This window comes from Phascolarctos cinereus, unplaced genomic scaffold, assembly GCF_003287225.1.
Source record: "Phascolarctos cinereus isolate Bilbo 61053 unplaced genomic scaffold, phaCin_HiC Scaffold_3;HRSCAF=262, whole genome shotgun sequence".
Taxonomy (NCBI): domain Eukaryota; kingdom Metazoa; phylum Chordata; class Mammalia; order Diprotodontia; family Phascolarctidae; genus Phascolarctos; species Phascolarctos cinereus.
This window is the reverse complement of record NW_027555736.1, coordinates 186680552-186703628: the sequence shown is the minus strand read 5'-3', so window position 1 is coordinate 186703628 and position 23077 is coordinate 186680552. Positions and strand designations below refer to the sequence as shown.

Genomic DNA, 23077 nt, shown 5'->3' with positions numbered 1-23077 from the left:
TCTAACTTCCTTCAAAACTCAAGTCAAGCATGGCCTCCCACGAGAGGCCTGTCATCATCCCCCCCCCCCCCCCCCCCCCCCCCCCCCCCCCCCCGCCAGCTACTATCAATCAATCAACATTGATTAAGTGCCTACTATATGCCAGGCAGTGTGGTAAGGGCTAGGGAGACTCTCCCCCAACTCAATTTATTTTGCATTTTTTGGGTCCATACTTATATGTGTACATGTGGTTTTTCTGGTAGAATGTAAGTTCCCCCTCCCCACGAGGGCAGTGAATGTCTCATTTCTGAATTCATATCCCCATTCCTTAGCACAGTTTGTGGCACATAGTAGGTCCCTAACATATTCTTGTTGTTTGGTTGATTCATATCCACTACTTTCCCTCTACACCAGTTGCCAGGAATAGCCAGAGCACTGAGCAAAGGGAAACTGAGGCAGCTACAAGCTCCCAACCCCTAACTAAGAAAGACTGTAGTGTCCAGGGCAAGGACCACATGCAACACTTGTGCTGCATGTTCTCACTTCAGGACCCAGTACTGTTGGGTACATAGTCAGTGTTCATTAAATACTTATCGATGATTAGATTGACTGAAAAGGGGGCTACTGGCTCTCAGCTTCTCCTCCTCCCTCCACCCCATGCTACACTCAGATCACTCCTCTCTACAGGGGAGAACCTCACCTGGATCCGGGGAGAAATCCTGGAGCTGGTTGCCAAGACGAGTCCTTCCACCTGGAGGCTGAAGGACCTGGAAGGTTGCCAGGCAGAAGTGCCAATAAGCTACGTCACCGAGCTTGAACCTCCCCAGGTACTGCTTCAGAAACCTCATTCTGTGCCCAGATACCCATAATCGAGCCAAGCGACTTCCCTTTTGGGTCATTTCTAGAAATGTTTGTCTCACAGAAGGAGGTTGGGGTTTTTTGTTTGTTTTTGAGATCAGGCCTCCTTGTCTGGCACAGACTAGAAATGTAGGAGCTACTCATGGGCTCATGCCGACTGTTGACGGACACCAGAGCTTTGATGTGTTTCTCTCGTGGCTCTGCCCACACTGGGGAGGCTGAGACTGGAGGATCCCTTGAGCTCAGGATTCTGAGCTACAGCAGGGCAAAAGCCCATTTGGTCAGTCTGCTTTAAGTCTGGCACCAATATGGGTAAGCCCTCAGGAGCCAGGCCATCTGACATGCCAGGGACGTACCAGTCAGCAGTGGAATTAGGTCCATGGGTGACACTGCACTTCTGCTCTGGGCCACAGAAGGAAGCCAAGTCTCAAAAAACAAACAAAAGAACCCAACCCAACCTCATTCTGAGAGACAAAATTCCTGACCTGGCATAAGAGATATTATGAGTATGAGTATTTGACTATGGGTATTTGTTTTCTTTTTTCCTTTTTATTCAGTTGGGAGAGAGGGGTGGGATGGATTGAAGGGGGAAATAAAGGCTTGTTAATTGAAAACAAATTAAATTAACTTTAAAAAAAGACTGGTCTTCTATCTACTATACACATGCACTCACACATGAAACTTCATTATTTTGGGGAAGCTGGTCACTGATCACATTAGCCCTCTGTCATCACAGGTGGCATCACTGATGAACCCCTTATGTGAAAGACCAAAGAACCAGGGAACCAGGCAGATGCCCGCATGGAGATCTGTCTGCTGGGGTACCCAGGAGATCACTAGCCCATTGGAGCTAGATATTCATTTTTACCCTGAAACAATCCACAAGACCCAGGACCACCTGAACCAGGAGTACCAGGGCGTACAGGCCTTGGCACAGGTATTTGATTTATGTCTTTGGAAAGTGCCACCTCTGAAACAGTAGTTCTCAAAACCTGGGTCTCTGAGACACCTTCTGAGTTGCTTCAAGGTCAAAACTGTTCTCATTATAATGCTAAAATATTTTAATTTCTAACATGGTAAGTATCAATAGATATAACCCACATAAACAATCAAAAATCTCTGAAGAACTCAATTTTCAAATGTTATTTTTAATTTATTATTTATTTTAAATATTCTTTTTTAAAATTTTGAGTTCTGAATTCTCTTCCCTCTCCAGACCTTCCCCCACCCATTGAGAAGGAAAGCAATATATCAGTTCTACATATGAAATTATGCAAAACAAATTCCATGTTATCCATGTTGCAAAAAAAAAAATAAAGTGGGAAAATTGTGCTTTAATTTGCACTTAGAGTCCATCAAGAACTCAGTAATTTTTAAGAGACCCTGAGACCAAAAACTTTGAGAACTGCTGGTCCAACAGCTGTGTGAATGGCCCCCCCCCTTCATTCTTCAGCATCTACAACCCTCAGACTATCCAGTTCTGCACAGCAGGAAGCCTGGGGAAGCGTGAAGTTCTGGGAGAGGGGCTGGGTCCTTGAACCATAAGACTCAAGGAGAAGTAGGGCTGAGGACCTGAGAAACAACTGATTCCTCCCATCTGACCTCCACTCAGATGCCTAGAGAGAGCTGGTTGTCAGCTTCTCCATCCTCTCTGCCGGGCGCCTCCACCTTCATCCTGAGGCATCCTGGACCTTTCTGTCTTTAGCATCGCAGGACCCAGCTAGAAGAAATGTCCACCTTGTTCTGCTTCTATGACTCTTGTGGAGAACTCCAGTCCTGGCTAGACGACCAGACAGTGTTGTTCCAGACCCTGAACCCCCAGGCTGAGAACGTGGAGGTCGACAGGAATAAATTTGAGGTATAGCCATGGGCATGCTGGTAAATGTTTAACCACCAGCTTTCAAAAAAAAAAAAAGCTCAGTTCACATTTTCAAATTTAATCTGCATTATCAGCATATTTTCTGACACTTTCTTGAGGTTAGATCAAATCAGGGTCAAATTCAAAGCTTGTGGGCCTTAAGCAGCTAACAAAACTCTAGTGCAGTAGAAACAGATTAAAATGTTATTGAGAAATGTTTAACAAAATAAATAAAAATACAACATAGATAATGTCAATTTGTGGTTTTCTAAGTCACTATGAGGTCTACAGGGATCCCTTTCTGAGTTTGACACTGCTGGTCTAGACAATCAATAAAACCACAAATCCAGCCCTAATTTGTAGCATCTGCCCATTTCTAAGGTGTAAATGCTCAAACTGAAAATTTAACAATCAGCTCTTGGGACTGGCTCAAGTACAGAGGTTTCCTGAGTATTTAAGCCCCCGCTCTTCCACCTCATCATGACTGTCTCCTCTGCCCTCAATCCTCTTCACTTCCAGATTAAGTCATTTACCCAAGGTCATATACACAGGCGGTGGTTCAAATCCCAGCTCTCCCTCTGTCTCTGTCTCTCTCTGTCTTTCTCTGTCACACATACACATACATATACACACAGTGGCAGACCTGGGATTTGAACCCAAGTCCCCTGACTCCAAATTTAGTATTCTTCTCATTGTATTTGAAGTCAGAGGACCTGATTCAAATCCTAGTTTGGCTGCTAGTAAGGCCCTTCATGTCTCCTGACCTCTATTTACTATCTGTAAAATGAGGGGACTGAACTAGCCCCAGGAGGTCAAACTCAAATAGAAACAGATCCCTGTGGGCTGAATATTGGCTTAGAAAACCACAAATGAACATTATCTACATTATATTGTATTGGTTTTTAAACTTATTTTGTTAAATTACATTTTAATCTGTTGGAAGCACTGGAGAACTCTGGGGGCTGTGGGCACTGAGTTTGACACCTCTGGTAGCTACCCTTATATGTACCCTCCCTGATCTAAATCTGTGAATCTCTGATTCCTGCTGTTCTTCACCTCTGGTGCCAACATCCCGAAGGTTCTTGTTGGTGATTTTGTCCTTGAGTAACCACAGATCGGGGGGGGGGGGGGGGGGCTTCTGGTCCATTCCCTTCACTCCTTCAGGGACCCAATTCATGGGCTCTGAAACAATGTCTCTGGCCTCTCCAGGAAGGGGTAGGACTGAAGTGTCAGTGGATAAAGTGCCATGCCTGGAGTCAGGAAGACTCATCTTCCTGAGTTCACATCTAGCCTCAGACACTTACTGGCTGTGTGACTTTATTTGCCTTAATTTCCCCATCTGCATAATGAGCTGGAGAAGGAAATGGCAAACCACTCCAGTATCTCTGCCAAGAAAATGCCAGATAGTGTCACAAAGAGTAGGACATGACTGAAAAATGACTGAAGGACTGAGGTATCACTGTTGTAGTCTAGGGATCTTGGGGACCCTGAAATTCAAGGGCAAAGGGCACAGATCTGCCTCAAAAGAATTCGACCACTCAAGCCTCCTTTCAGTCCATGTAGTTTATTAAAACACTAGTTAGGGTGGGCAAGATTCCTAGTGAGTCTGTGTTAATTGTGATGCCCATACAAGTGGGTCAGATTTTAAGAATCTGAGCAATGTAATGGTGGCAGGATGGACACTTTTATCCCGAAAGACTGTAGGAAGATCTGGATGGGATTAAGGAATGGTGAATAGCCTGGGGTGGGGCCAGGTACAGACAATGAGGGCCACAATGAAAGGTCAGTTTAAAGGATTATTGACTGGGAAGGGCCAGGTATCTCAGGCAAACGCCAGAGATCTGGGTTTAGGGACTGGGTTGTGTGGGAAAGTTTCTGGGACTTTTAGGGGGTTCAGGTGCCATCCCCATTATCACCAAGGAGAAGCAGAATTAGAAGTTCTCTCTATTTTCCTGGGGTTGGAGATGGGGGCTGTAGGGCTAAGGATGAGGAAGAAGAACACATTCAGAACACCCCCTCTGCCCTCACCCATTGCTCTCCCCTCACTCAGAATTTCCTCACTGCTCTGGCTGTGGGGAAAGGACACTTGGCAGAGATCAGCAGTTCAGCAGAAAAACTGAGGCAGAGAATTCCTGATCACACAGCCAAGATCCAGCAGTGGCAACAGGAACTGGGCGGGAGGTAAGACTAGAGTGAAAATTCAAAGTGAGAAGGGGGAAAAAAGTAGGTGTCTTTGATGCTTTGTTTACTTTGATCCCTGGGGTGGGGTAAAAGATCTGGAATAAAACAACAAACCTATGGAACTGTAACTGCTAAGCTTGGCCCTGGGTGAGATGAGAAAATGTATCCTCTTCCTTTTATTGGAGAAGTGGGGGACTATGGGTGTGCAATGTTGCATATACTATCAGATGAGGTCATTGTGTTAGATTAATCTAGGGGTGTAGAACCTGCAGCCTCAAGGCCACATGTGGCCCTCTAGGTCCTCAAGTATGGCCCTTTGACTGAATCCAAACTTCACAGAACAAATCTCCTTAATAAAAGGATTTGTTAATAAAAAGATTTATTTAGCCAATCATTGATTTAGGTCTCTTCTGTCCATCAGAAAAGATTTACTGAACTCTGGGGGGGGTGGGGGGGGAGGGGCAGCACCAGTCTAAGGATTAAGATTTGTTCTGTAAAACTTAGACTCAGTCAAAAGGCCTAGGCACCCAAGGACCTAGAAAGCCACATGTGGACTCAAGGCCATAGGTTCCACACCCCTGGATTAATGGGTCAGTTGGTTTTGCTGAACTTTTTTTTTTTTAATTCATTGTTATGAGGCAATGTTTGCTGGGCAGGGGATGTGGGGAGGGACACATTTGGAAATGAATATGGTATAAAAACAAGGGATATCAATAAAACAGAGAGAAGAGAGAAAAATCAATCAATCAACAAGCTTTTTTCAAGTGCCTCTTATGTGCCAGATGCTGGATTACAAAGACAAAAAATGGAGCCATCTCAAGGCACTTAAGAGAGAAGTTCTAAGACTGAGACAGAATACAGGGGTCCTTGGATAGACCCAGGGTTTGAGGACACCAGTGGTAGGCTAGAGCAAAGGATAGCCCTGTTAGACTTGAGATAGGAAGGTTGGCTTGGTAACCTCTGGGTGAATGGGGCCTGTCCAGGAGGCAGGGGAGGGCAAGATGTCTCAGCCAGGCTGAGTGCTGCTCTCTGTTCTCTGGATAGATGGGAGCAGCTGGAGGCACTGAAGGAGGAGAAGGGATCACATCTGGCAAGCATGGCAGATGTGCACAGCTTCCTGCAGGAGTGTGGACCCACCCAGAACCAGCTTCAGGATATTATGGTGAAGCTAGAATCTATGAGGCCAGTGGACTCCGTGGGCAGCTGTCGACGTTCCCTGCAGTCAACCCAGCATGAGATCTTGGTGCTGGAGCGCAAAATCTGCTACCTCGTCAGTGTGGTGACCAGGTAGGGCCTGGGCCCAGCAGGGTTCTGGAGGAGGCACGAGGACTAGTGGGTGTCTAGAGAAGGAGAGAAAGAGATCAGTGTAGTGGACAGAGGACCAGCGAGAGAGTCAGGAAGGCCTGCCTCTGAGACACACTGTCTCCATAAAACCTCCAAACAAGCCATTCAAACCTTCAGTGCCTCAGGCAACTTGCTAAAACTACAAATTACTGATAAAATTGATTTTAAAAAACTACCAAGTCCAGGCATAAATCCAATGTATAGAAAGGCATCATGGTATAGTGGATAGACTACCATACTTTGAATGAGAAAGACTTGGGGTTCAAATCATGCCTCTGATACATAACCAGCTGTGTGAGCCTGGACAAGCAATTTAACTTCTCAGTGCCCCAGGTAACTCTCTAAAACCCTAGGTTGTGATGAACTAGAGGAAGCCTCCTCACTGGAATCAGAACACCAGTGGAATCACAGGACCAATAAAAAAAATAATAATTAAGAAGACAGAAGTAGAGATGGGGGAGGAGGTGGGGAAAGGGTTGAGGAAGATTGGTGGGGAGTGGAGAGTTGAAAGGTTTATGGGAAATTTTTGCTGCCCCTACCCCAAGCATAATGAGGGATCCTTGGAAGAGACAGAAACATTTTCTTTTTGAGTAGACTCATCACCATAGGCTTAACCAGAAAGGATTTGGGGATGGTGGTGCCAGTGTGTGTTGGGGTGGTGGTAGAGTGGGGAACAGCTTTACCCAGCGGAAGGTGGGGAGGGTGTTGATACAGAGTTCCTGAGATATTTCCAGTCCTTCCAAGGCAACCAGGATACCCTATGCCCGCAGGATTGAAGAGACAAGTCCTATGGAGAGCCCAATACTGCGGGAACGAGTAGAGACCCTACAGGCCCTGCTAAAGCAAGTGCAGGAGCGAGCTGCCCAGATGGCTCAGGCCCAGGCCCAGGCCCAGGCAGGGCACAGCTTCCTGAGGGAGAGTCGGCAGCTGCTGCTATGGGCAGAGGGCATGAAGTCCCAGCTAGATGGCAAGGAGATGGGAGTGGACGTGGCCTCGGCCAAGCACCTTCTGGAGGAGCACAGAGGCCTGCTGGAAGAGATCCATGTCCAGCAAGAGAGGTAGGGGTAGCCTAGGGAGGGGGAGGATGGAGGTGGGGAGCACAGGGAGCCATGTTTCTGAGGAGGCTCAATATGAGACCCCTCAAAGCAAAGTACATAGGGTCTGCTCTGGGCCTCCTGAGAGGTCTAAGGCACTCTGGTCTGCAGCAGCACAGCCCAAGGACTTAGGGCAAAGTGGAACAATCCCATGGTAATCCCTCAGCTCTCCAAAGTCATCCTATGTCCCAAATTCTACCTCCAGGAGTTAAATGGACCGTCCCATTGGCCTAGTGTATCCACCACTATAAATATAACAAAGCCTGAATATGCTTTAATTTGTTTTAGTGGTAGCATGGCAGATGGGATGTACCCAGAGTCACTAAGGCCTGTGTTCAAATCCCACCTCTGACCCTTGCTGGCTGTGTGATGACAGGTAGGTAGACAGACAGACAGACAAAGGGTGAGTAGATAGACAGATAGAAGAAGAGTAAACAGACAGATAGTAGATAGACAAATAGTAGATAGACAAACAGATAGTAGGCATACAGATAGACAAAGGGAGGGTACTGGAAGTCAAGAAGAAAGAGGATTTGGGAGATAAAGTCCAAGCAATGAGTGAGGTGAATCATAGCTAGGGTCTTTCCTAAAGTTTAGGTGGTTCTCGGAGGAGAGTTACTACTCAAAAGAGCAGGGAAATGGTAGCCAGTAAACCATGCATAAGCACCAAGGAGCTGGATATTGACTTAGAAAACCCCATTTTAAAATTGTCTGTGCTCCATTGTATTTTTATTTATTTTGTAAATATTTCCCAATTGCATTTTAATCTGGTTCTGTCTGCATTGGTCTGTGGGCCACGAGTTCGACACCTCTGCATTAGAATATTAATATAGATAAGACACGTGAGGATATCCTGAATTCTTCCTTCCTGGTGGAGGGTAACAAGATATTTCCAGTATCAAAGATATGAGAATTAATTAGATTGGGGAGCAGGGGAGAAGAAGAGGAGCTGATTAGGGCTCTACCTGTTATTGCTTCCCCTGGACAGGATGAGACAGCTGGAGGCTCAAGGCCAGCAGCTAGCCAGCTTGGAAGCCCAGGATTCCCAAGCGGTGGCCAATGCACTGAAGCAGCTGGGTCAGCAGGCCCGTGGAGTGGACGCGGCATGGGAGCGGTGCCATCGGCGGCTGCAGCAGGGGCTGGAGCTACAGATGTTTGTTCGGGAAGCCGACGGCTTCAGTGCTACCTGTGCCAACCATGAAGCATTCCTTCGACTGGACAGCCTTGGGGTACACAGTTGAGCCTGGGGCAAACCACTTTGGGATATGGAGCTGGGGGTGCTGGGGGACTGATTCTGAGAACTGCGGGATCAGGATAATTGTTCACATGTGTGATTTGAAGGTACCATGACATAGCAAATGGTGAACTGGCCTCATGAACTGGGTTCATGCTGCCTCTGACTCATGCTGGTTGTGTGACCCTAGGCAAGTTAATTAACTTCTCAGTGCTCTAGACAATTCTCTAAGACTATGTGTTGCAGAAAAGATGATTGCTGGCATTGGGAGAAGAACTTTTTTCCTCTGGGAGTTCATTTATGCCAGTGAAATCATAGGTCCAGTACTGATCCCCTATCTGTTTATGATTTTCAAAATTCTCTAAGGGGCAGTTAGGTGGCATAGTGGTAGATAGAGCATCAGCCTTGGAGTCAGGAGGGCCTGAGTTCAAATTTGACCTTAGACACTTACTAGCTGTGTGACCCTTGACAAGTCACTTAACCCCAATTGCCTCAAAAAATGTTCTAGATAACATTATCTCATTTCATTCTCACAACAACCCCGCAAGGAAAGCAGCATGAGAAGTTATCAGTCTCATTTTACAGATGAGAAAACTGAGTCCCAAAGAAGTTAAGTGACTTTGTCCAGGGTCACACACTAAAGAATGGCAGAGCAGGGGCTCGAACCCAAGTTCTAGGTCTGAAACTGCAGCATCAGGCTTCAGGGGAAAAAAAAAGAGATTCCTTGTGTTTGTCGCTTAGAGGGGTGGAGAGTAGAATTGGTGGACAATGTCTCCCTTCCTGGGACGTGGAAGTAGCACTATGTCTGTGTCCCCAGGAGGATGTAGGAGATGTGCAGAATTTGTTGCAACGACACCGGGAATTTGACCATCTGCTAGAGACACTGGGTCCACGCGCGGAGAGCCTGAGGTCCCACGGGGAGAGGCTGACAGAGAGCCAACATTTTGCTACCCACATGTAAGTTTGGAGTCTGGACCTTCAGGGTCAGGGTATATGTCTTCCTCGCCTTCTCTGCCATCTTGCCTGGGGTGTCTTGGTGAAGGTAGGAGGAGCTCAAACCAGGGGAGAGAAAGGGGCCAGAGCGACAATCAGGATTTCAATTAACAAGCATTTACTAGGCAACTGCTAGTATGTGTGGTATGGGGCAGCTAGGTGGCACAGTGGATAAAGCTTGGGGTCTGGAGTCAGGAAGACCTGAATTCAAATCTGGCACACACTAGCTGTGTGACCCTGGGCAGGTCACTTAACCCTGTTTGCCTCAGTTTCCTCATCTGCAAAATGAGGTGGAAAAGGAAATGGTAGGATCTTTGCTAAGAAAACCCCAAATGGGGTCACGGAGAGACAGACACAAGTAATCTCCTAAACAACAGCAACAACATTGGGGTGTGTTTGAGTTCTGATTTCTGGGTGAGGACAGGAGCAGAATATAGCAATCACCCAGAATTCCCCATTCTCAGGATCAGAGAAAGGATAGCAAATAGCCAGGATCGATGGACCAAACTCCAAGAGATGAGTAAACAAAGGAAGAAGCAGCTGCTGACTTCCCTCCAGTTACAGGTAAGCGTGGGACCCTTGGCATGGCGTTGGAGAGCCATATTTCATTATTGGGGGGCATCTCTGAAGATTAACCATAGAGGTGATCCTAGGGCAGATGGAACAGAGTCATGGAGGATCTCAGAATACAAAAGCCATATAATTCAACCCATACCTGAACACAAATCCACATCCCTGACAAGGGGGCATCCAGCCTCTGCCTGCAGTGAGGGGAAAAACAGCCCATTCCACTTTGGGATAACCCTTAGCTGTGTGACCTTGGACAAGTCATTTACCCAAGGACTATTAGCCCAAGCTACCAGAAAATCGCAGGTTTCCATTTGTCTTATCAAAGGAGGCACAGTTTGCAGAATAAACTCAAAACATTGGACATACTGGAGTTCAAACAGCTCACTCCTACTGAGCACCAGTCTAATGGGGATTCATGTTATCCATGCTTGCAGTAATGAACTTCCCACTTTTATCCCCTGTGGAGATGGAGAGGTTGGCAGAAGATTTTGTGGATCTGGTTTTCAGTAAAAAAAAAAAATTCCTACTATTGAGCTGCTATGTTCTCTGAATCTTCCACTCATTCCCTGTTCCTTAGCTCTGCTCTCTTCCACGAGGCAGCCCTTCAAATAGTCAAATCAAATTTAAAACATTTATTAAGTATCTATTATGTGTCAGACGCTGTACTAAGCACTAGGAATACAAAGAAAGACAAAAATAGTCCCTGCCCTCCAAGAGTTCATATTCGAATGGTGGAAACAACATACAAGCAACTATGTACATACGAAATGTATTCAGGGTAAATTGGATGTATTCTCAGAGGAAAGGTGCCAGTATGGAGGACAATCAAAGACCTGCAGGAGGTAGGATTTTAGCTGAGACTTGGAGGAAGCCAGGAGTTGAAGACAAAAGGGAGAGCATGGAAGATGGCCATCGAAAAGGCAGGGAGTCAAGAAATGGAGTCAATTGTTAAAGGAACATCGAGAACGCCAGTGTCACTGGATTGTAGACTATGTCATAGGGAGTGACCTGTAAGACTGGAAAAGTAGGAAGGGGCCGGCTTATGAAGAGCTTTAGAAACCAAACAGAGAATTTCATATTTGATCCTGGAGGTAATAGGGGACCATTGGAGTTTATTGAGGAGGAGGGCGACAGAGTCAGATGTGAGCTTTAGGAAAATCACTTTGGCAGCTGAATGGAGGATAGACTGGAGTGAGAAGAGGCCAGTCAGGCAGGCCAGTAGTCCTATCATGCTACCATCACCCCTAAATAGTCTCTTCTCCAGGAGAAGCATCTCCACTTCCTTCAGCCTAGCCTCACGTGGCGTGATCTCCAGTCCTCTCACCACCTTGGTTGCCCTCTAAGACTTCCAGCTTGTCAATACCTTTCCTAAAGTGTGACATCCAGAGCTGACCACAACACTCCAGATATGCTCTAACAACACTCATTCTGGAGGCTGTGTTTCTCCATGTAGCCAAAGATCACCTCAGCCTTTCTGCACGTGTGTCCATGCTGACTCATACTGCGCCTGCTATCTACTAAGCCACTTCTCACAAGAAATCCTGTCTAGCTAGGTCTCATCTTTTTTTTTTTTTTAAACTCATGAAGTCAATTTTCTGGGCCCAAGTATAAGAACAGAGACGCACAGGTCCACAGTTGGAAGGGAACTCAAAGGTCTCCCAATCTTAAGTACAGCCCTAATAGATTCTGGGCAGGACAACAGGCTTCTAGGTAGATGCCTAGTGAATCACCTACAGCTTGAGGGCCTATTGTTTGTCCCACCCGACCCTTCCCAATCCCTACCCCCAGTTTGGTCAAGGTGGTGGCTGTTGTGGTTTCTTTTCCTCTTCCTCCCCTCCCCCTCATCCCCCTCTTCCTCCTCCCCCCTTCCTCCCCCTTCCCCTCCTCCTTCTTCTCCTTCCCCTCCTCCTCCTCCCTCTTCCTCTTTTCTCAAAGAGGACCAATGACTTCACAAGGGCGTTGTCTTGCCTTGCAAGTGATTTGGGTTTAAGCGAGGCAGCGCTGCACAAAGTCATCAGCCTCACTTTCTCCAAGATATGCTCAAACTCAAGTATCAAAGAGCTACCTTACTCCTGGAGGTAGCCAGATGGTGCAGTAGATAGAGTGCAGGGCCTGGAGTCAGGAAGACTCATCTTCCTGGGTTCAAATATGCCTCGGAAACTTATTTAGCTGTGTGACCCTGGGCAAATAACTTAAACCCATTTGCCTCAGTTTCCTCATCTGTAAAATGACCCAGAGAAGGAAATGGCAAACCACTCCAGTATCTTTGCCAAGGAACCCCCAAATGGGGTCACAGAGAGTCAAATGGAACTGAACAGCAACCACCTTCCTTCCCATAACGGGTCCCCCCCCATGCCTCTTTCCCACCTACCACGATGTCTCTGCCCTCAAGGAACATAGGAGCCAACTGGAGAGATAAGACACATGGAAAATAATCAAGAAGAACATCACTGACCTCAGTTATACCTTTTGCCATAGGAGCTTAGAGAAAACTCCTATGTGTGGGTAGGAATACTGAGGTAAATAGTAATGGGATTCTCCTTATCTTAGAGACCTTAATAGGTGCTTTAAGGCCCAGCCCAAGGCAGTGGCCCTGCCTTTCCTCCCTTCTTCCCTTTCCTGTTTGTGGTATAGTGGACAAATGGTAGATTTGGCCCTACTATAAACTACTTTTGTGGCCTTAAGCAAGTTTTTTAACCTCATCTGTAAAATGAGGGAGTTGTATTACGTGGAATCTAGGGTCCCTTGCATTTCTAAATGCATAATGCTATGAGCTCTCATTCTGTCTGCTTCTGCTCTCCAGGGCGGAATAAGCACATCAGAGTTATTGGGACTGGGGCCTGTTCCCTCTCCCCAACCTCTGCATGTGCAGAATAATCCCTTAGGCCTTTCCCTTACCCACAGACCTTCCCCCAACACACTTTCCTTGGACGTCCCCAGCCTACCTGCCCTAACTTCTGGGGCCATGAGACTCATAGCTTCCCTGGTGGTTCTCCTGGGCAGGAATGGAGCCAGGATGTGGCCGAGATGATGCTGTGGATGGAGGAGAAATATTTGATCGCTGCAGATGAATCATACCGAGAGCCTGGCATTGTTCTCCGCAAACTCAAAAGACATGAGGCGGCTGAGAGTGAGGTCCTGGCAAACCAGCCAAGGGTTGAGCAGCTACGGCAGGTGGGAGATCAGGAAACTGAGTGAAGTCTCCCTGAGGGGGCTGAGCCATTGCTAACTTGTTTTCAATAACTCAAATGAAATCTCAGTGGAAGCCCCCAAGACACACACCCAGTGATTGACCCACATCTCCCCAGGGGAGCCTCAGGAGCTCTGAAATTGGCAAAATGCCAACCCCCCCCCCAACTCCCACCTTGATCTCCTTTAGCCATCAATCTACCCCCTGGCCTCTGGGTAGGACTTGAAGGAGCTCATAAAGGTAACTGTCATCTCTTTCCTTAAAAAATATTAACAACATCCCTAACTGATGTGCTCCAAATCCCTAATCACACAGACCTGAAATGCACTCTGATGTCTAACGTAACACTTGCTACAGCAGTCCTGGGGAGGCCGTGTGGCTTAGGTGAAAACATGCTGGAGACTTGTGTTCAAATCCTGCCTCTGATATTTAATTAACCACATGACCTGGGCAGGCAACTCAGAGCCTCAGTTCCTTCATCTATGAAATGGGGATAATAATACTTATTATTAGTATTATCTACCTCATAGAGTTGCTATGAGGAAAACATTTGAGAAACTTTAAAGGGCTATATAAATGTGAGTTATTATAGCCACCATCCTTAACTTTGTCTGGACTTCCCACTCTATCCCACAGCTTCAGAGGGTAGCTGCCCCAGTCCATGGAATGAGCTAAATTGCAGCAAGCCCAGATCCATAGGTCTTCCCCAGCCTTTCCATCCTAAAAAATTTCCACCTATGGGGCAGCTAGGTGGTGCAGTGGATAGAGCACTGGCCTTGGATTCAGGAAGACCTGAGTTTAAATCCGGCCTCAGACACATAACGCTTACTAGCTGTGTGACCCTGGGCAAGTCACTTAACCTCATTGCCTAGCCAAAAAAAAAAAATTCCACCTATCCTTGGGTGCTGGCCCCATCCAATCCTAAGGGTTTCCAGTGCCTGGCCCACTGAGGGTCAAACTAGCTACCCCAGCTCAAGAATAACCACCACCCCCTCCCACCTATCTGGGTCTTTTGCCTCTACTGCAGCTTGGAAACAAGCTTCTAGATACCAAGCATGATGCCCTGGTTGACATTCAAGCAAAGCTACGGACCCTGGAGAAAAAATGGGAGGAGCTGAATCACAAAATGGCAGAACATGGAGATAAGCTGCGACAGGCAGGACAACAGGAGCAGCTCATGGAGCTGCTGCAGGTCAGCCGCAGCTGGGAGGGCAGGGAGTCAGAGAAAATAAGAAGCAGGAGAGGGGTGAGAGGGGCTACTCAGGAAAGGAGCAGTCTATAGTAGAATGGGTGTGGACAATCCGAGCAAGTGCAATGTTTATTGAGCGCTTCAGTGCATCACACTGTGCTCAGCTCTAATTAGCTCAGTACCAGCCGAACATTCAACCCTTTGCCAGGTAAGAACCAATTGAATTCAGCCAGGATCACTCCATCCATTCCTTGCATTCGTCTGTCCTGATGAGGTACCTCTCACCTGCCCGTAGGAAGCCAAAGATAAAATGGAGCAGATGGAATGGGGGCTGCAGAGCGCAGAGACTGGTGAAGACCTCCGCTCCAGCCGAGAGCTACAAATGAAGCACAAGAGATTGGAAAGTGAGAGCCAAGAGCTGGCAGATAAGATGAGCACCATTGTTACCCGGGCCCGAAGTGTTGCCACCAATCACTTTGACTCCCAGACCATCCTGGATGAGACACAGAAATATCTCCAAAGGTGGGCTTCCTGCCGGCTTTCCTCCTTCTCCCTGCTCCCCCATACGCCTGTTCTCTACCGCATAGAATCCTAGAATTAGAGGCAGCCAGGTGGGACGGTGGATAGACTGTTGTACCTGGAGTCACAAAGACCTGAGTCTAAACCCTGCCTCAGACACTTAGTAGCTGTGTGATACTAAGCGAGTCTCTTGCAGCCTTTCTTTCCTCATCTGTAAAATGGGAATAATAATAGTGCCTGCCTCCCAAGGTTGTTGTGAGGTTCAAATGAGATATTTGCAAAGTGCTGTGCAAACCTTAATGTGCTGTGTCAATGTGGGCTATTCTCATTAGAGCTAGAGGTCACTGAATACAATCCCCTCATACGTAAGGAAACCGAGGCTGAGAGACTCCCAAGGTCATATAGCTGGTCAATGTCTCAGGTAGAATTTGAACTCGGGTTCCTGGCTCCAAGTCAAGCACTGTATTCCCCACACTGCACAGGTAACTTCTGAGTTGTGCTCTTCCTAGAAAGGGCAGGAAGGTGTCACCAGCTCATACCTGAGTTTATCCAAAATTCTTTTTCTTGTTGGCTGTTAGCCTGGAAGCTCACTCTTTCAGGATGGAAGCCATTTGGGATCCAATTTGGGGGAACTGGGAGGGATAAACCCAGTTAGTGCTCTCAGGCCATGGTTTAGCACTGGAACGGACCCTAGCAGCCACTGAGTCTAACCCCTTCATTTTATTCATAGACAAACTGACACCCAGAGTAATCAAATGACTTGGCTGGGGCTATATAACTAGTTAAGTGTCTGAGGTGACATTCGAACCAAGGTCTTCCTGACTGCAAGTCCAGTACCCTACCTACTAAGCCAATAACTCCTATTTCTACAGCATATCAAGATTTACAACATGCTTTCTTCAAAACAGCCCTGCGAAGTAGGTAATGTAAGCATTATCACCCCTATTTTCCATATAAGGAAACTGAGGCACAGAAAGGTTAAGGGACTTTCCTAGGGTCACACAGCTAAGTGGGATTTGAACCTAGGTCTTCCTGACTCCAAGTTCAGTCCCCTATCCACTATGCCATCCTGGGGTGGGTGGTACAATGGTTAGCATGGTCAGACCTGGAGTCAGGAAGAACTGAGTTCAAGACTCATCTCAGACACTAGCTATGTGACCTTGAGCAAGTCACTTAACCTCTATTTTCCTCAGTTGCCTTATCTGTAAAACTACAGCACTTACCTCCATGGTTGTTGAGAAGATCAAATGAGCTGACAATTGTAAAGTGCTTAGCACAGTACCTGGTTCATAATAAGCCCTCTATAAATGTTAACTATCATCGTTGCCATTATTATTACTCTATGAATCAAGACTCGGCAGAAGCAGCCCAAAGCATGCCAACTACTGATTCATGGTGCCCAGCACCATCTTTGATCTTCATTCTTGACCTTGCCAGGGGGAGGAAAGGACTGTCCATTCCCCTGTTCCCTCTCTCCTCCCTTAACCCAGGTTTCAGGCTCTTCAGGGGCCGCTGGCAGCACGCGGGCAGCAGCTGCAGGCTTCGGTGGAGCTTCATCAATTCTACCACCTGCAAGGTCTGGAAATCAGCTGGGTGAAGGAGCGCATGCCCGGTGCCAGCTCTGCCACCTGCGGCAGGTCCCTGGATGCAGCCCAGAGGCTTCTGTACAAGCACAAGGTGACTCTGACCCTGCTCCATCCCTCCTCGGTCCTTTGAACCCCAGCCACTTCACTCCCCACACCCCGGCAACCCTCTGCTCCCAGACCCCTGATTCTCTAAGCTCTCCAGAGACCTACCCTGGTGGTTGGATCCTTCCAGCATCCCCACTTCCAGCTGCTCTGATGTCAAGATTCTTGGTGGGATGGTTGCTTCCAACCCCAATGTGAACGAGGCCAGCTAGGTAGTACAGGGCGGGAGATAGCTCGGGGCTTATAGTCAGAAAGACCTGAGTTCAAATTCTGCCTGAGACACAGACTAGCCGTGTGACCCTGGGCAAGTTATTTACTCTCTCTGTGCCTCGGTTATCTCACCTGTAAAATGGGGATAATAATAATGGCACCTACTTCCCAGGGTTTCTGTGATGATTAAATGAATTAACATATGGAAAGCACTTCACAGACCTTAAAGATCACTGCAAATGCTGGTTGTTTATTATTATTATGATGATTATTATAAAGACTAATTAATTATTAATAGTAATTGCCATCCTCATCCTGGGTTCTGGACACTCTTGAGCACAAGGTTTAGCCCCAGAGGGTCCTCATTTTCCCCTTAAGCTCATGTTTGATTCTGTCCCAAGGAGCTTCAGGCAGAGGTGAAGGCTCACCAGGTCCAAATGCAGAAGGTGCTGGGATCTGGGCAGAGCATGGCAGCCTGCGGGCACCCTTCTGCACAGGACATCACGGAACGGTGCCAGAAGCTGGAGAGTTGCTGGCTAGAGCTAAACGAGGCCTGCGAGGGGCGGGCCAGGCGGCTACAGCGCTCTATTGCCTTCCATCAGGTATGAAACAAGGAATGGGGGGGGGGAGCAGGTCACTCAAAGGTCCAGGAACAGATCCCAAGAGTGGAGGCATCACAGGCTTTGGAAAGGGTCAAGTGACTCGTCGTGGCTTGTGCAATGGCAAGGAAGTGTCAGAGCTAAGTCTGTCTGACTCCAAGCCTGGCACTCTATTCACTCTCCCACACTTCCCTTCAATAATTATATAAGCAATAATAATAACAGTGAAGATGGGTCAACGTGCTTTTGCTGTCCTTTCGTTCTTGGGGGAAGCGGTGGTATGTGGAGCGAGTCTGTAGGACTGGTAGAGGTCAGGCTTGCCTTTAGTAAGGTGTCCCATGGTGTGGAAGTTCATTATTGTTCAGTCATTTTTCATGTCCCACTCTTTGTGGCCCCATTTGGGGTTTTCTTGGCAAAGATACTGGAGTACTCTGCCATTTCCTTCCCTGGCTCATTTATACAGATGAGGAAACTGAGGCAAACAGGGTTAAGTGACTGGCACAGGGTCACACAGCTAATAAGTGTCTGAGGTTGTATTTGAACTCACAAAGATGAGTCTTCCTGATTCCAAACCCAGTGCTCTATCCATTGTGCTGCTCAACTTCCCTTATGTATTAGCCATGTGACCCTGGGCAAGGCACTTAATCTCTCTGTGTCTTAGTCTCTTCATTTTCAAAATTGGGGAGAGGAGATGGAGGATCTCTACCCCATAATGGCCTCTGAGGTTCCTTCTAACTCTAAATCCAAGATTCCATGGCTCCTGAGAAGGTGGGAACAAGAACCAGGTTCATAAAGGTTGGCACAGGAATGTAAAAATCATGAGCATCAGGGAGCAGATGCCACTTGTAAGCATCCTGGTGGTGGTAGACACAAGAGGGAGTGGTGAAGCAGCATTCTAGGACCAAAGCAAGATGGCGCCTTGGGAGTACCCTAGCTGACCACATCTCTCCTGGCAGTACTTGCTCGACGTATCAGACTTGGAAGGCTGGTTGGGCGAGAAGCGGCCGTTAGTGAACAGTCAAGACTATGGCAAGGACCAGTTGGCCACCATCACCCTCATCAAGAAACATAAGGTACTTTCCCCCACAAAGCTTGCTAAGTACAATCCCAGACTGCTTCATGGGGTGCGATGAGGGTAAGAGAACAGGGAATTTTGTGCTCTGACTTTTAAAATCACGTCACAATAATTCTCCCAGAAGAAGCAGATCCCTAGAATCTCCCATATGGGTACTCAGTAAATGATTGCTGAATGAATGAAAGAGTGATTTTCCTACTCATCCCTTCCTAAGTATCCAACCCTGTACTAACACAGGCTCTTACATCCAACCCATGTCTACAGGTCCTAGAACAGGAGCTAGCCCTCTATGGGAGCTTTGTAGCCGAACTCGTCCAGACGGCACAAACCCTCACGAGCCCCGGGTCCCCTAATGAGATCCCCGTGCCTCCTGGAAGGCTACAAAACCAGCTTCAGGAGCTGAAGGAACTGGCAACCACAAGGTGAGAGCCCCAGACCACAGATGCTCTGCAACCTTCTTCCCCTAGCCGGGCAAAGTGGAGCCTGCTTGGGGCCAGGCCATTCCTCTAGCAGTAATAACAATAACAGCTAACATTTACGCAGTACTTACTATGTGACAGGCGCCATGGGCTCTCCAATTATGATCTCATTTGATCCTCACAACAACCCTGGAAGGCAGGCACTATTCTTATTCCCATTTTACAGATGAAGAAGCTGAGACAGACAGAGGCTAAGTGACTTGCCCAGGGTCACACAGTTAGTAAGAATTTGAGGCTGGATTTGAATTCAGGTTTTCCTGATGCCAGGCCCGGCACCCACTGCACCACTTAGTAATACCACCTTGAACCGTGGTCCCCTCCAGATATGTTGGGAAAGAGATAGGTCCCTAAAAGAAAGTCTTTTACTCTTTTTAGGAAAAAAAAAATGCTCTTTTCCTCTTCCACTGAGGGGAGGTACTGCCCAAGCAGGGACCTATGATCACCTTCTTTGCTCCTATCCCCACTCCCAGTTATCCTCTTATTCCCCCACCTGTAGGGGGAGCCATTGTGGTACACCAGCTTCAGAGTCAGAGGGCCTGGGTTCAAATCCTTCCTCCACCACTTACAAGGTGTGTGATTTTGGACAAGTCACTTGACTTGTCTGAGCCACAGTTTTCTCATACATAAAATGAGGAGGTTGGACTAAATGAAGATGACGTTTGGTGGTCCAGTAGATACAGTGCTGGATTTGGTGTTAGGAAGACCTGAGTTCAAGTCCCACTTTGTTCATTAATTTAGCTGTGTGACCCTGGGCAAGTCACTCAACGTGCCTCGTTTCCTCATCTGTAAAATGGGGATAAGAATAGCCATTACCTCACAGAGTTGTTGTGAGAACCAAATGACTTTATATATGTATACATATATATGTATATATGTATACATATATATAAAATATGAGAGAACACATGTAAAGTATTGCAAACTTCAAAATATTACATATATATGTGTGTGTGTATACACACACACACACACACACACACACACACTAGCCCTGGAGTCAAGAGGACCTGAATTCAGATCTGGCTGCAGACACTTACTAGCTGTGTGACCCTGGGCAAGTCACTTAACCCCAATTGCCTCCTCCCCCTAAATAATTATATAAATACTAGCTATTGTTACGATTGTTGCTAAATCTATTATGCTGTGATATACAATTCATCTGCACTCATACACACACACACACACACACACACACACACACACACACACACACACACACGCACACAGTTTCCTCCTATGTGCCCATGTCTCATCCAGCCATTTAGTTATCACCCTCCCCGGCTAAGGCCAGTTGGCCACTGCAGGGCTGACCTCTGATGGGCCGGGGGTGGGGGGGTAACCACAGAGGCCATCGGCTGGAGGAGGAGCTGAGGCTGCACGAGTTCATCCAGGAGGCTGAGGAGCTACAGGGCTGGCTGGCCAGGCAGAAACAGGTGGCCAGTGGTGAGGACGACCCAGGAGAAGACTACACACGTGTGCTGGTGAGGGAAAAGGGGCATGCCCAAGGTTGGGTGATGACAAGGGAAGGGAAACCCCTTGGAGAGTGTGAGAGCAGTCATGTCCCGGAAGGCTAGTGGTCCCCAGCTCTGCTTTGTGGAGAAAGACTGGACGTGTCCTTTATGGAGAGATTGGAGCCCAGTAATCAGGGCAGAGAAAGGAGAGGAAGTAAGACAGCTTTGGGGGAGCCCCATCCCCTGGCCAGACTTCCCGTAGGCCCCTGCTCTCTAGTCTTTGGTCTCCTACCCTCTGGCACCCCCAAGTTCTTGGCCTCCCACTTAAGTGTACTCATCTAAGGATCCTGAGGGGTTGTATGGGCTATGCCGACTTCCCAGTCTGGGGCCTGAGGATGCATTTAAGGAGGACAGTGTGGCACAGTGGTATGCACAAATAGCATGGTCTATTTCCTCATTTGTAGAATGAAGGGGTTGGACTTAGTGTCCTTTAAGATGCCTCCCAGCTCTAAATCACTGACCCCATGAACGGAAGGTGACCTCTCTCCACCTGTCCTTCCCACCTCAGCACCTCCGGGCCAAGTATGAGCTGTTTCAGCACCAGGTGGAGACAGGTGGAAGGCAAGTGGCATCCTGCCAACAGCTAGCAGAGACCCTGCTGGAGGGCCGGCACAGTGCCACCCCAGAGATCCGCCAGAGGCAGCAGGAACTACAGTGAGTAGCCAGCTGGCCAAGACTGAGAAATGGGCAGCCCTGCAGGCACTGGGCGGGGGCAGTCCTTACAGCTGGTGAGAGAGTAGGCCCAGAGCGTTGGCAATGCTCAGAGCACCAGCCGTCATCTCTAGCTACCCAACAGGCTGGGGAGAAGAGAGGCACCATGAGGTTATCCTGCCTGGGCTGAAGGCTGTCACCCACAGGGTCGGTGTTATAGCTAGTGTGGCGGGGAGCTTAGGAGCCTCAGGATTCTGAGGTACGGTCTGGAGAAAGAAAGCAGGTCTGCTTTATACCGTACACACACTTTGCTGTTGTCCAGGATTCAGCCATGTCCTACTTTGTGTGACCCCCATATGGCAATGGTACTGGAGTGGTTTGCCATTTCCTTCTCCACTGAGTGTAACTCTATGCTAGAGGCAATGGAAAGTGATCAAAGAAATTGGCATAGTGGAAAGTGATGCTGGAATCGGGGGAGCCAGGTTCAGATCCTGACTCTGATGATTGCTAGCTGGGTAGAGTTGACTAAGCATCCTGGGCCTCAGTTTCCTTATCTGTAAAATGGCATGCTTGGACTAGATGCCATGGCCTCTGGGGTCCCTTCCAGCTGTGGAGCTATGATCTGATTTTTCAAAATAGAAGGTATGACCTCAAAAAAGTTTACAATCTAATTGGCAGACTGTGAAAAACACATAAAAAAAGATCTAATCAAGCGTATTCAGGGCAACCATAGGAATGCTTTCATAGTACACTACTGCCAAGTATGTTGAGACAGTGCAAAGGGTGCTTGATTGGGAGTCCTGAAACCTAGGTTCATATGCTGTGTGACCATGGGCAAATCACTTAACCTCTCTGGGCTTCAGCTTCCTCATCTGGAAAATGACAGGTTTGGACCAGATGATGCCTACATTTCCTTTCAGCTCTAAATTACGTGCTCCTATGAACTCAAGAGACAGTAGCCATCATGGAAAGCTTGGAGCAAAGGAGAAGGGAGAAGAGAGGAGAGGAGGGCAATGGGATGAGGAGCCGTGATGATGGAAGATCTCGGGCTGGAAATGCCCTCAGAGGCTCATTAGCCCAACCCCTTCATTTTTGTTTTCATTTAGTTGCTTTTCAGTCCTGTATGACTCTTCATGACCCCGTTTAGGAGTTTTCTTTGCAAAGATGCTGGAGTTGTTTGCCATTTCTTTCTCCAGCTTATTTTGCAGATGAGGAAACTAAGGCAAACGGGCTAAGTGACTTACCCAGGGTCACACAGTTAGTAAGTGTCTGAGGCTAGATTTGAACTCAGGTCTTCCTGATTCCAGGCTCAGCACTATCTGCTTACACCACCTAGCTGCCCTTCATTTTACAGATGAGCAAACTGAGATTAAGGTCACCTAGCTAGGATTTGAATCCAGGTGTCCCGTCTGTAGGACCAGCATAAGGGTTTGGGGTGAGTTTTGATGAGGCTCAGAAAGAAGGCAGTCTGGATTAGATGAAGGTCCAAGATGGGCATCAGTGAGTCATAAGGATGATGACCCAACCCTTGTGTCTAGGTGCGCCTGGGCAGAGCTGTGGGGGCTGATCCAAGCACAGGGCCAGTCACTCAGGGATGCAGAGACAGTGCTCAAGATTCACCAGGACCTCACCGATGCCCTCGCCCACATACAGGTATGATCCAAGGGGAGGGGTTTCTTCTTGGAGTAGAGGCCCTTCTCCTCCTTCCCCCTACTCCTTGTACCTCTTCCCTAAGACAGATGGCACCTAACACAGGTGGCTCAAGAGTGCCTACATTCAAATCTTACCTCATTTGCTAGCTCTATAACCCTGGGCAAGTAATTTGATTTCTCTCTGCCTCAGTTTCCTCATCTGT

General features: G+C 47.7%; 1 protein-coding gene across 1 annotated transcript in view; it reads left to right on the top strand.

Moving 5' to 3' along the window:
• Positions 1 to 23077, top strand: part of SPTBN5 (spectrin beta, non-erythrocytic 5) — a 93930-nt gene that overhangs the window by 12656 nt on the left and 58197 nt on the right. Inside the window, 19 exon segments of the mRNA XM_078151642.1 lie at positions 667 to 806; positions 1574 to 1774; positions 2543 to 2695; positions 4746 to 4876; positions 5921 to 6163; positions 6991 to 7278; positions 8303 to 8543; positions 9366 to 9505; positions 10006 to 10105; positions 13115 to 13285; positions 14329 to 14493; positions 14786 to 15012; positions 16500 to 16686; positions 17309 to 17509; positions 18463 to 18579; positions 18846 to 19003; positions 20406 to 20541; positions 21080 to 21225; positions 22761 to 22875. Of these exon segments, the coding sequence (XP_078007768.1) occupies positions 667 to 806; positions 1574 to 1774; positions 2543 to 2695; positions 4746 to 4876; positions 5921 to 6163; positions 6991 to 7278; positions 8303 to 8543; positions 9366 to 9505; positions 10006 to 10105; positions 13115 to 13285; positions 14329 to 14493; positions 14786 to 15012; positions 16500 to 16686; positions 17309 to 17509; positions 18463 to 18579; positions 18846 to 19003; positions 20406 to 20541; positions 21080 to 21225; positions 22761 to 22875 (3260 nt within the window).